The 12168-nt window shown below is 51.7% G+C and overlaps 1 protein-coding gene across 1 annotated transcript; it reads left to right on the plus strand.

The window, feature by feature from the left end:
* Positions 1–1574: 1574 nt before the first annotated feature.
* KCND1 (potassium voltage-gated channel subfamily D member 1) lies at positions 1575–10470 on the plus strand. The gene is made up of 6 exons (XM_055438484.2): positions 1575–4286; positions 6216–6378; positions 6477–6560; positions 6649–6747; positions 7042–7292; positions 8720–10470. The coding sequence occupies exons 1-6, from the start codon at positions 3166–3168 to the stop codon at positions 8946–8948; spliced, it is 1947 nt and encodes a 648-aa protein (XP_055294459.1). The 5' UTR covers positions 1575–3165; the 3' UTR covers positions 8949–10470.
* Positions 10471–12168: the final 1698 nt, after the last annotated feature.

Below are 12168 nucleotides of genomic sequence, written 5' to 3' on the forward strand. Positions count from 1 at the left end.
CCTGATAGCTCAGTTGATAAAGAATCTGCCTGCAATACAGGAGACCTTGGTTTGATTTCTGAGTTGGGAAGATCCGCTGGAGAAGGGATAGGCTACCCACTCCAGTATTCTTGGGCTTCCCTTGTGGCTCAATTGGTAAAGAGTCTGCCTGCAATGCGGGAGATCTGGGTTTGATCCCTGGGTTGGGAAGATCCCCTGGAGAAGATAAAGCCTACTGACTCCAGTATTCTGGCCTGGAGAATTCCATGGATTGTATGGGGTCACAAAGAGTCGGACGCTACTGAGCGACTTTCACTTTCACTTTTAGAGCTATGGATAGATAGATAGATGGGTGGTGGTGGGGAATCCATATGGATAGGTTGGTAAATAGGTGTATGGGGTTAATATACACATGGCTGAGTGAATGGGTAGGTGAGTTAATGACTAGATGGATAGGTGACTATCTAGATGACATAGTTAGTGACTAGATGGTGAGTTAATGGCTAGATAGACCCATCTAAATGGATAGATGGGTAGGTAGAAGGAAGGGTAGAGAAATTGGTTGTGTGAGTAGAAGAATGGATGGATAGGTGGGCAGTGGGTAGGAGGAGGGCTGGAGACATGGACAGATCAGGATTGTGATGAACAAATGGAGGATTACATGGGTGGACAAGTCCACTGAAAGGCTAACATTGGTCCTGCATTACTGCTCCCCCATTGCCACTTACCTTTAATTACTAAAGGTGAGGCGTCCTCTGTGCACCATGCCCGTCTCACATCACTCCATTTAATGCTCCCAGTGACACTCATATTGGGGGAAGTCTCCATGGACAACAAAGAAAACGATGCAAGACACTTGCTCAAGGACACAAATCAGTGGCACGGCTGGGGTTTGAACCCACCCATGCCTCAGGCACTCTTGCTGCCCTAGAGCAGAGCCCTCCTCTAGGGAAGGAGGCATGATTTGAGGCTCCTGGATGTGGACCAATGAGGGAGACTGCACCTCAGAGTGGAGACTGCCTGGGGGAGAGTGTGCTACCTGGCCTTGTCCTCATCTGTACTCCCCTTATGCCCCCACTCCCACCCCTATTTCACATCTGAAAACAGAGGATAGTGCTCCAGTCCCACAGCAGGTGTCTTAGAGCTGGACTCTAACCCAGGACTGCCAAGGAGCAGCTTTGGGGATTTGGCGTCTAGAAAAACGCCCCCCACCAATCCCCCGCCTCCTTCAGCCTAGGGGGCAGGGTGGGGACACAGCGCTGCATCATTCCCCATGGCACTCTGCGCTCTGGGGCCATTAACCGATCCTTCCCCATCAATCGATCTGCTAAGTGCTGCTGATTCAGACGGGTGGGGGCGGGGGCCCTGGGGTCAGAGGGGGTAGATCTGGGCAGGAGGAGGGGGGAGTCCAGGAAGGAGGTGGGGAGAGCTGGCAAAGCTCCCTGCCACCCCCATTTTCCAGATGACGGCGACTGAGGCCCAACCAGCTTTGTAGGAGGCGGAGTCTCCCCAGGGTCCCTCTCAGGCTGTCCTAGGGGAGGGGGCTCTGGGAGCCACAAGGCCCCTCCCTGCCTCTCCCTCCATCTCCCGGCAAGCTCAGAGGGGCGGGGAGAGAGAGCCAGAGGAGGTGGAGAACTCGGAGCAGCTCTGCAGAGGGGGGCAGGAGCTCCGGTGTTTGATAACCCCCAGCCCCACCGCTGTTGCTGCTGCTGCTGCAACGGGGACATAGGTGAGGACGGCCCTTGGGGAAGGGGGAGGGGGCCACCAACAGTGCTGTCCTTGTCCTTGCCTGATCCAGTCCCCATGCCCTAGCCCACCCTGGGACAGTCCCAAAGGTCCTGCTGGACCGTGTCCTTCCAGAGCCTGCTTCCAGGGACCCAGCCCCCTCCTCCTGCCTGTGCTGCCTTCTCCTCTCCCAGGCCTGGCCGTGGCTGCTTCTCCTCTTCCTCCTCCAGCTGCCAATGCTGCTTTTGCCGATGCCCAGCACACACCGCCAGCCCCTCGGGGTGTGGTTTCCCTAGACCAGCCCCCAGCGGTAGGACGCAGCCTGATCCTCGCCTTCCCCGTGGGCCTCCTGCAAGGCCCAACAACCCCCTTCCTGAGACACACCCAACTTCCTTTCAACACCCCACCCCGTTCTCTAGTCTGTTTGGAGGGGGACCCCTTTCCTCTTCCTCTTAGCCTTTTTTGATTCTCTGGGAGCTCTGGGGCTATGCCCAACTTCCTTCCAATTGCGTCCCAGCCCTGAGGGGTTTCCCAGGTCCCTTTCCTCCCCCCAGAACTCGAGAGCGTGGACCAGGCTTTCTCAGCCCCACCAGATACCCTTCTCTCTCACACATCAGCCTTTGCAAAATAACCTGGCCCCTTATCTCCCCTTTTAGATACCTCAACCCCTTCTCCAGCCCTGCTAGGGTCCCTACCTCTCCTTCCTTCCCTAGAACTGCTGTAGAGTGTGAACACACCACCCCCAGGCTGTTCTTGGCAGCTCTAGGCACTCAAGACACCTCTCAGCCTCTTTACAACTTCCTGGCTCTGTAGTTGCCCCTTAGATGCACCAACCCCTTTCCTAGATCCACGAGGGGCTCCAATCCCCTTATCTTCTCCCCGGAAGTTTTGAGAGTTTGGACGGCCCTCCTCAACTCTCTCAGACCCTGTACAATCCCCTTCCAGACCCTCTCAGCCTCTTGCAAACACCTCTGGTTCTGTTTCTACCCCTCTGGATGCCTCAATCCTCTCTCCAAGCCCACTAAGTGGTTCCAGTTCCTTCTTCCTTCACTCAGAATTCTTGAGAGTATGGACAACTCCCCAGGATTTCCTGCTCCTTCCTAGACACCCCCAGATATCTCTCAGAATCCTCTAGAGCCGTCTCAGTCTCTCTGAACCCTCCCGCGGATCCTTCTTGGCATCTGTAGATGCCCCCTTTCTGCTCCTTTCCATGTTCCCTAGCCCCTTATTACCCCCTCAAGACACCCCCCTGGTCCCTCTAAGACCCTCTACATACCCCCAAGCCCTTGCCCGTCTCTCTGTCTCTAGTTCCTCCTCCTGGTTCCTCTTGGCCTCTCTAGACACCCCCCAGTTTCCTTGTGTGAGTGGCCCAGGGCCTCTCCAAGCCTCCACCATCCTGGAGACAGCCACATTTTCCTAAAGGCTTCCCCCCAAGTCTCTGCGGGCCTGGGGCACGGCAGGATGGCGGCAGGCGTGGCCACCTGGCTGCCTTTCGCGCGGGCAGCTGCTGTGGGCTGGTTGCCCCTGGCCCAGCAGCCCCTGCCCCCGGCGCCGGGGGTGAAGGCATCTCGAGGGGATGAGGTTCTGGTGGTGAATGTGAGCGGTCGGCGCTTTGAGACCTGGAAGAACACGCTGGACCGCTACCCAGACACTCTGCTGGGCAGTTCAGAGAAAGAATTTTTCTATGATGCCGACTCGGGCGAGTACTTCTTTGATCGCGACCCGGACATGTTCCGGCACGTGCTGAATTTCTACCGCACGGGCCGGCTGCACTGCCCGCGGCAGGAGTGCATCCAGGCCTTCGACGAAGAACTGGCTTTCTATGGCCTGGTGCCCGAGCTTGTGGGCGACTGCTGCCTCGAAGAGTACCGGGACCGCAAGAAGGAGAACGCCGAGCGCCTGGCAGAGGACGAGGAGGCCGAGCAGGCCGGGGACGGCCCAACACTGCCGGCTGGCAGCTCCCTGCGGCAGCGGCTCTGGCGGGCCTTTGAGAACCCGCATACGAGCACCGCGGCCCTTGTGTTCTACTACGTGACCGGCTTTTTCATCGCCGTGTCGGTCATTGCCAACGTGGTGGAGACCATTCCGTGCCGTGGCCCTACACGGCGGCCACCAAGGGACCAGCCCTGTGGTGACCGCTTCCCACTGGCCTTTTTCTGCATGGACACGGCCTGTGTACTCATATTTACGGGCGAATACCTCCTGCGGCTGTTTGCTGCCCCCAGCCGTTGCCGCTTCCTGCGGAGTGTGATGAGCCTCATCGACGTGGTGGCCATCCTGCCCTACTACATTGGGCTCTTCATGCCCAAGAACGAGGATGTCTCAGGCGCCTTTGTCACCCTGCGGGTGTTCCGGGTATTCCGCATCTTCAAGTTCTCCAGGCACTCGCAGGGCTTGCGGATTCTGGGCTACACACTTAAGAGCTGTGCCTCTGAGCTGGGTTTTCTCCTCTTTTCCCTTACCATGGCCATCATCATATTCGCCACTGTTATGTTTTATGCTGAGAAGGGCACAAACAAGACCAACTTTACTAGCATCCCCGCGGCCTTCTGGTATACCATTGTCACCATGACCACACTTGGGTGAGTGCAGACCCTGTGTGGGGGAGCTGCCCGGTCAATCAATTATACTCACCTTTTCTGTAAAATTAAAAAAGGTTAGATCAATGATCTCTTTCTCTATTTGAGCTCCAGTCTGTCATCTGTAAAATTGAGGGAGTTGGATTAATCTCCAAATCCCTTCCACCTCTGACAATGCCTTTATTTTCCCTATCAGGAGACTTGGATTCCAGGATGGTCTTAGCTGCACTGTTTCTGTTGACATTTTTCCCCCTGGGCCAGTTATCCCCTCTGCAAAATGAGAAATGATAACACCTTCAACATCTAGATGGGCTTCCCTGGTGGCTCAGTAAAGCATCTGTCTGCAACATGGGAGAACTGAGTTCGATCCTTGGGTTGGGAAGATCCCCTGGAAAAGGAAATGGCAATCTCCTCCAGTACCCTTGCCTGGAAAATTCCATGGACAGAGGAGCCTAGTGGGCTACAGTCCATGGGGTTGCAAAGAGTCAGATATGACTGAGTGACTTCACTTTCTTTCTTTCACCATCCAGGGGGGATTCAGTCACATTGTGAAAATTCTCATCATGTTTCTGGTGCAAGATAAATAGAAATTGGCTTTCTAGCACCCTCTTTTCCATCTTGAGGGCTCACGTCTCCCAACTCTTTAGATTCATTAGCTGTGTGGGGCAGTACCTTTGTGGCTTGGTGATTCCTTAATGTTTCCCCAGAGCAAGATATTTTCAGTGTTATTTTTTTTTTCTTTTAGTCCTTGAGAGGAAATGGGATAAAAGCATCAGATGAAATCATCAAACTTATTTTGTTCTTAAAGACTTTGTCTAGGGCAGATACTGTGATCCTTTTCTAAATTCCTATCACTGGGATTAGGTAGGCAGTCACTGCTTGGTATCTGTTGAGTGAATGCATTAGGATTACTCAATACCTAGTAGAGGTACAAAAAATTGATTTGAGGTTTCTAAGAAAAATTCTAGTTGGGGGTTTACGATTATATTGACACATACTGAGCACTGAGAACAGGTTGGAACTGAGTATTTTTATATCTTTTTATCCTATTCAGTCTTCACAACAACCCTGGGAGGGTGTCTTATAGTTGAGGACATAGTCTGAGATGACACATCACAGAGCCAGAATGGTCAAGTTGGAGAGACTTTTAGATGAGTCAAAGGAAAGAAATAAGAAAGAAGCATCCTGGGAATGGGGGAAGTTGGGGTAGGGGGCAGGCACAGCCAGAGCAAAGGCCTAGAGGCTGAAGACTGCAGAGGCTGCGTTTCTGTGGAGTGGATCTGGTTCTGTGGTTAGAACAAAAGTACACTATGTGATCTTGAGCAAATCAGTTATGGAACCTCTCTGAGCCGCACCCCCCAACCCCCAACCAAAGAAGTTGGTAAGATTGGCTCTGTTCCAGCTCCATCAGAGGGGGAGGGGCATGGTATGGAGAAAGAGGGAGGAGTTTCAAGGCTCCCCCCTATTTTTTCATATGAGGACAGTTTCAAGGCTTCCCCTGGGGGAATAAGAAGGGATCCTACCTAGACAAAGTAAGACACACAGGAGCAACACCAACAGAGAACTGTTCCTAGGACTCCCAGCCCTTTAGCTGACTTGTGGTGGTAGGACTTTTTCTCTGGGAGGCTATATTTACTGCCTGTGACTTCCTCCTTCTCTCCTATTCTGGGTATTAATAGATTTCTAGCTGACTCAGATGCCCAGTGCACAGCTTGGATGGGGGCAGCAGACAGTAGGGGCTGAGGGCCCATTTCTCACTTGACCCCTACTGGTGGCCAGGGAGGTCATTTCCTACAGTTTGCAGAGCAAGAAACTGAGAGTTTGAATGCCTGGCCAGAGTCGCAGAGTGAGTCAGGTTGGATGGGATGCGGTGGGGGACTGAGGGGTGGGTGGGCATATTTCTTGACCTTGGCTTACCTCCCCCGGCCCCAGCTATGGAGATATGGTGCCCAGCACCATTGCTGGCAAGATTTTTGGATCCATCTGCTCACTCAGTGGCGTCTTGGTCATTGCCCTGCCTGTGCCAGTCATTGTGTCCAACTTTAGCCGCATCTACCACCAGAACCAGCGTGCTGACAAGCGCCGAGCACAGCAGGTAACTGCACCTTCCACCTGAGTACCTACTATTCCCCACACCCCAAGCCAGTCTCCTTTTGTTTGCCCACCTGATCTTTTCTCCTCCTCTCTCTGTAGAAGGTGCGCCTGGCAAGGATTCGGTTGGCAAAGAGTGGTACCACCAATGCCTTCCTGCAGTACAAGCAGAATGGGAGCCTTGAGGTGGATAGGGGCTCAGATTGGGGTGAGAGGTGAGCAGCGACAGGAGGTGGAAGGGGCTGACCCTATCCCTCTGCTCTATCCACTCCAGGACAGTGGCGGTGGGGAGGAACAGGCACTGTGTGTCAGGAACCGCTCTGCTTTCGAGCAGCAACATCACCACTTGCTGCATTGTCTAGAGAAGACGACGGTGAGGCCTAATGAGAGGTGGTATGGCAGAATGAAGGGGGTCCCTTTTCCACCAAGCTAGCTCCCTCCTGGAATGGGGGGCTCACTACTAACTGTAGAAATCACACAGGGCTTCCTGGAAGAGGCCCCAGTAGAGCTGAGTCTTTTTTTTTTTTTTTTAGAGGTGAGTCTTGAAGGGTGGGCAGGGGAAGGGAAGAGAGAGCAACTGACAGAAAGGAATGGCCTAAGCAAGGGCCTGGGGGTGAGGTCAGTGTCTTTGTGGTGCCTTGTGATCATGCCTCCATTCTGCCCACAGTGCCATGAGTTCACGGACGAGCTAACCTTCAGCGAGGCCCTGGGTGCTGTCTCGCTGGGTAGTCGCACCAGCCGCAGCACTTCCGTGTCCTCCCAGCCAGTGGGAGCTGGCAGCCTTCTATCTTCTTGCTGCCCCCGCAGGGCCAAGCGTCGTGCCATCCGCCTTGCCAACTCCACTGCCTCGGTCAGCCGTGGTAGCATGCAGGAGCTGGACACGCTGGCAGGGCTGCGGAGGAGCCCTGCCCCTCAGAGGTGAGGACCCCCACCTGCTGCGCCCCCCTTTCCCCAGGGAAGCTCAGAGCTTGGACCACAGAGTTTGAGATTTCATGACTCCAGATCTCGCCAGTCGAGCTCAAATCCAAACTCCTCCATACTGGAAGTTTGCTTATCTTGTTTGGAACGCCTCATTTTTCATTTGTACTTTCAACAAACATTTATTGAGCACCTACTGTATGCTGGGCACAGTTTGGGGCATTCTGGAGTTCATTTTAGTTTAGGAGTTTAGTTCAATTTAGGAGGTGAAAAGAACAGACAGAAATCCTGACATTATGGAACTTATATTCTAGTGGGATGAGACAGTTAAAAAACAAAAACACAGATGGTGCAGTGTGTTTTATTTATTTACTTATTTTTGGCTGCACTGTGTCTTCATTGCTGTGCACTGGCTTTCTCTAGTTGCAGTGAGCAGGAGACTGCTCTTCGTTGTGTTGTTCGGGCTTCTTGTTGTGGTGGCTTCTCTTGTGGAGCACAGTCTTCTAGGCATGCGGGCTTCGGTAGTTGCAGCACATGGGCTCAGCAGTTGCAGTGTGTGGGCTCTAGGGTGTGTGGGCTTCCATAGTTGCAGCACACAGCCTCAGCAGTTGTGGCGCATGGGCTTAGTTGCTCCACAGCATGTGGAATCTTCCCGGATCAGGGATTGAACCTCTGTCCCATGTAGTGGCAGCTGGATTTTCATTCACGATGCAGTATGTTATGTGCCAAGGAGAAAAATAAATCAGGGATGGGGGATAGAGAGTGTAGAACAGGGTGTGATGCAGTTTTAATAGTGTGGTTGGGGAAAGTTTTGCTATTGAGAGTTGAGACCTGAAGGAAGAGAAGGAATGAGCCATGTAGGTATCTAGAGAGAGCTTTCCAGGTAGAGCAAACAGTCTATGCAAACACCCCCGAGGCAGGAATGGGTCTGCAGGTTAGAGGCACAGCCAGGAAGCTTATGTGTGTAGAGTGGAGTGAGAGAGGGGAAGAGTGGGAGGAGGTAAAATCAGAAAGGAACAGGGACCAGATTGTGTCATCTTCCTGTAGACTGTTGTGAAGACTCTGACACTGAGGAATAACCACGATAGAGAACACTTTTATGTGTGTGCTCATTGTGTTCCAGACACTATTCTGAGCACTTTGCACCATTTATTATCTTATTTCTTATTTAATCCCCACAACAATTCTCTGAGGTAGGAAATATTTCCATGCTCCAGATGAGAGAAGACAGGTTTAGAGTGGTTAAAGTGGGGTCAGGACTGTTTGGCTCCAGAGCACTCACTTGGCACCACCATAATTGAGGGTGCAGGGGAAGCACTGAGCTCAGGGCCAGGGACCCAACAGGCACTCAGTAAATGTCATGATTGCTGTGGCAAGTGTTAAGATGACTTTTTAAGAACCTTCCATATTCCCACCCTTATCCACAGCCGCTCAAGCCTCAATGCCAAGCCCCATGACAGCCTTGACTTGACCTGCGACAGCCGGGACTTCGTGGCTGCCATCATCAGTATCCCAACCCCTCCTGCCAACACCCCAGATGAGAGCCAACCTTCCTCCCCTGGCGGTTGTGGTGGTGGGGCCAGCAGCACCCTCAGGAACTCCAGCCTGGGTACCCCTTGCCTCCTTCCTGAGACTGTCAAGATCTCTTCCCTATGACAGGCAGGCCTGTCCATCCAGAGTGCCCTCCCAATTCTTGGGGACTCCTTTCCAAAGCCAAATTTTGGGAAGGTAGAGAAGGGCAGGCCTGGGGACCCTTTCTGCCCCACACTGAGAACTATGCAATGGAGTTTCATGGAATGGCCTACCTGGTGGGGAAATAGCCAGGGAATAGAAAACGTCCCCTACCCCAGACAGTTTTCCTTGTGGGAGCTGAAGTGCTGGACTTCCTCAGACCCTCAGCCTCCTTGCCCCAGCACACTGGGACTAGCCCCTCTACCCAAGCTGGCCTCCTGCATGCTCCTCCCCTCCCCAGTTCTGACACAAGAAGGAGAGGTGAGACTTCCTCTTCTCTCTGGCTGAGCTATGGAGGTTTGGGGGTTCAGAGAAGCGAACTCTCACTGATGATCTGGCCTCTAGAAGAAGACCCCACCCACCACCAGGCCCAACAACTCCCAAATTCTGAAGCTTGGAATGCAACCACAGGTTTCATGGGCTGTGGTCTCAGCAGTGACCTGCCACCCCTAAACCTTGGCTGAGGGGTTAGGCTGCCTTTCCCCAAACACACAGATAGCACAAACACCACTCCCCTTCCCTGACTGCTGGAAATGGGTCCCCACAACCCTGTCCTCCACTGGGCCGCCAGCAAACTCTAGCAATAGCAGCTGCTGCCATGACATTATGCAAAGCCTTTGCCCAGTTTGCTGCAGCATTTACATCTGCCCTAATCATAGGGGCCTCCTATAACTATGCCTCCTTCTCTCTTCTCTGGTTTACCTCCTTCCTGGGTTGGGCGGGAGTCTGGACTGACTGAGATAAAAGTCTGGGAGCCAGCAAGAACTGGACAGTGTTTAGAGATCATGGGCTGACTCCATGTTCTTGGGCAGGAGTCCAGAAGCGTCAGGGACTGAGGCCCAGCTTATTCTTGAACTCTAGGAGTTGTAGGTGGCAGGAGAAACTTCTTGATCTCCTTCTCCAACCCCACAATGCCTTTTCACATATTCTTCTCTCTTCTCCCTCTTGGGTCACCTTCCAGAACTCTCTGTCTGCTCTCAGGCTGAAATCTGGCATCATCTCAGGTTCTCTGTCCCCGTGGAGTTGGTGGCTGACAAAGATGTAGTTTCCATCAGTCAATAAAACTTGAGAGGAGAGATGAGGATGAGCACCTCCTGGCTCTGTGGGTTTGGGGCTGGGTTGGACTAGGGGGTTGAAAATACTCCAATTTCAATTCCTTTTAACTAGTAGAAGGGCTGTTGTGGGAAAAGTTATGGGAGGTGGATGGTTGCTGGTGTATTTTAGAAGATGGGGATCTAGGAGAAATGGAAGAGGGTGCTTAGAAGAGGTAAATCTACAACCAGTGACATAGACTAGGAGATCCTGAGACATGCCCCATGAACATAATTTGCTCCAGCCCCCTCACTCACAGATAGAGAAACTGAGAACCAAGGCAGCACACACTTGCTTAGAGGAGACTTAAAACTAGGCTTCCTGACAGCAAACAGCTCTGAATTAAACCCTGATGAAAAGCATCTCTCGGTTTGGCGAATTCTGCTTCCTTGTGGATGTCCCCTACCTTTAGTCTCTCTTTTGGGCCGCTGGATATTCTAGACTAGTGTAACTGAGCTCTGTGGAGCACCGAGAAGACAGCCCTTGGATTCAGGGTGACATGGGTTCCAGTCCCTGGGTGAGAGGATCACTTATCTTCTCTTGCCTCAAGTTGCTAATCTGTGAAATAGAGATAATCATTCACTTATACACCAAATATTTATTAACTGCATATCACGTCCTAGCCCGAGGTGTACAAAAACGGGCAAAGTAGACATCTCTGATCTACAGGGGTGAGTGTGGAAGGCAATTAAGCAATTACAACATAGTGTAATAGAACCAAGATTAATGGATGGCGGGAGAATCTAACCTGGCCGAACAACGAATTGCAATTGGCCAGGCAAAAGATCAGAGAGTGGAACGTTTTAGGCAGAGGGAACAGCATGTTCAATGACCTGGAGGTTAGAGCACCAGCTCAGGGCCTTGGGAAACTGAAGTGGTTCAGCACAGCTGGTGAGGAGAATGTGAGGCTGTGATGAAGGTGAGAATGTAGCCCAGATAACAAAAGGCCTTTGAAGCTATGATACAGCTGTGGACTTCATCCTAAGAATAATGGGGACCCCTGAAGGCTTATAAACAGGAAAGTCATCCTGAGGTTTGTTTTTCAGAAGGATTATTCTGACTGTGGGGTGTGGATTACAGAGAACCAGTCTTGGAGGGACGAAGAACAGTGACGAGGCTTTTGCAGTTGTCCAGCTGGCAGATGATAGTGGTTTAGACCAGGTAGGCGACAGCAAGAGTTAGAAAGTCAAGAGATTGCAGAGACAGGATTGGCAAAACTTGGAGTTGACAGGTATGTGGCATTTGAGGAAGAGGAAACAGGGTTAACTCCCAGGTTTCTGTCTTGGGCAAAGACTAGATGGTGGTGCCATTCATTCACTGGCAAAAGGAACATCAAAGCTGTTGAGCACACAATGACAGGCACATAGTACTTGGTGAAAGTTGACTACAATTATTATCATAAGTCCACTTCTAGATGTATAGTGCTGGACAAATATTGAGTAGGGAGTGGGATATATGGGTAAGTGAGATGGTCATGAGAAGATTCAGTGTGATAATTTGCACAGGCATTTGGCACAGTGCCCTAAACACAAGAAGCTCAGTAAACGTGAGTCTTCTCCAATTTAGTCTCATAAGCAGAAAATACCATTATAGTCTATTTATTACTGACACCTTTTAGGGAAGACCTTTAACTAGGGTTGGCATCTGAAGGGAGAAGGTTAGGAGGCACTGAGAAGAGTTATATGATGGCCTGTAATATGGCTTGGCTCCTAAGACTGGCAAGGAGCCCTCACCTTTCACAACACTTTCTTCATTCATGAGCTCAACTCACCTCTATAACTACTCGAGGTAGTCTGGGCAGGCATTATCATTCCCGTTTTACACATGGGTAACCTCAAATTTGAGACACTGACTTCCTCAAGGTCATACAGTGGTAATGGTCCACGTGTGTCAAAAGCTTGGGGTCCTTTCCGTTTCACCACAGTACAGACTAATTTAGTGATGTGCCAGGCATAGCACCAGACCCTTTGCAAGGATTAACCTCTGATCCTTAAATTGGGATTATCATTGCCTTTTACAGATAAGTAGAAACAGGATGGGGTGGGTATTAAAT

This window comes from Moschus berezovskii, chromosome X (assembly GCF_049115385.1).
Source record: "Moschus berezovskii isolate FMDL1 chromosome X, NW_MosBer_1.0, whole genome shotgun sequence".
Lineage (NCBI taxonomy): Eukaryota > Metazoa > Chordata > Mammalia > Artiodactyla > Moschidae > Moschus > Moschus berezovskii.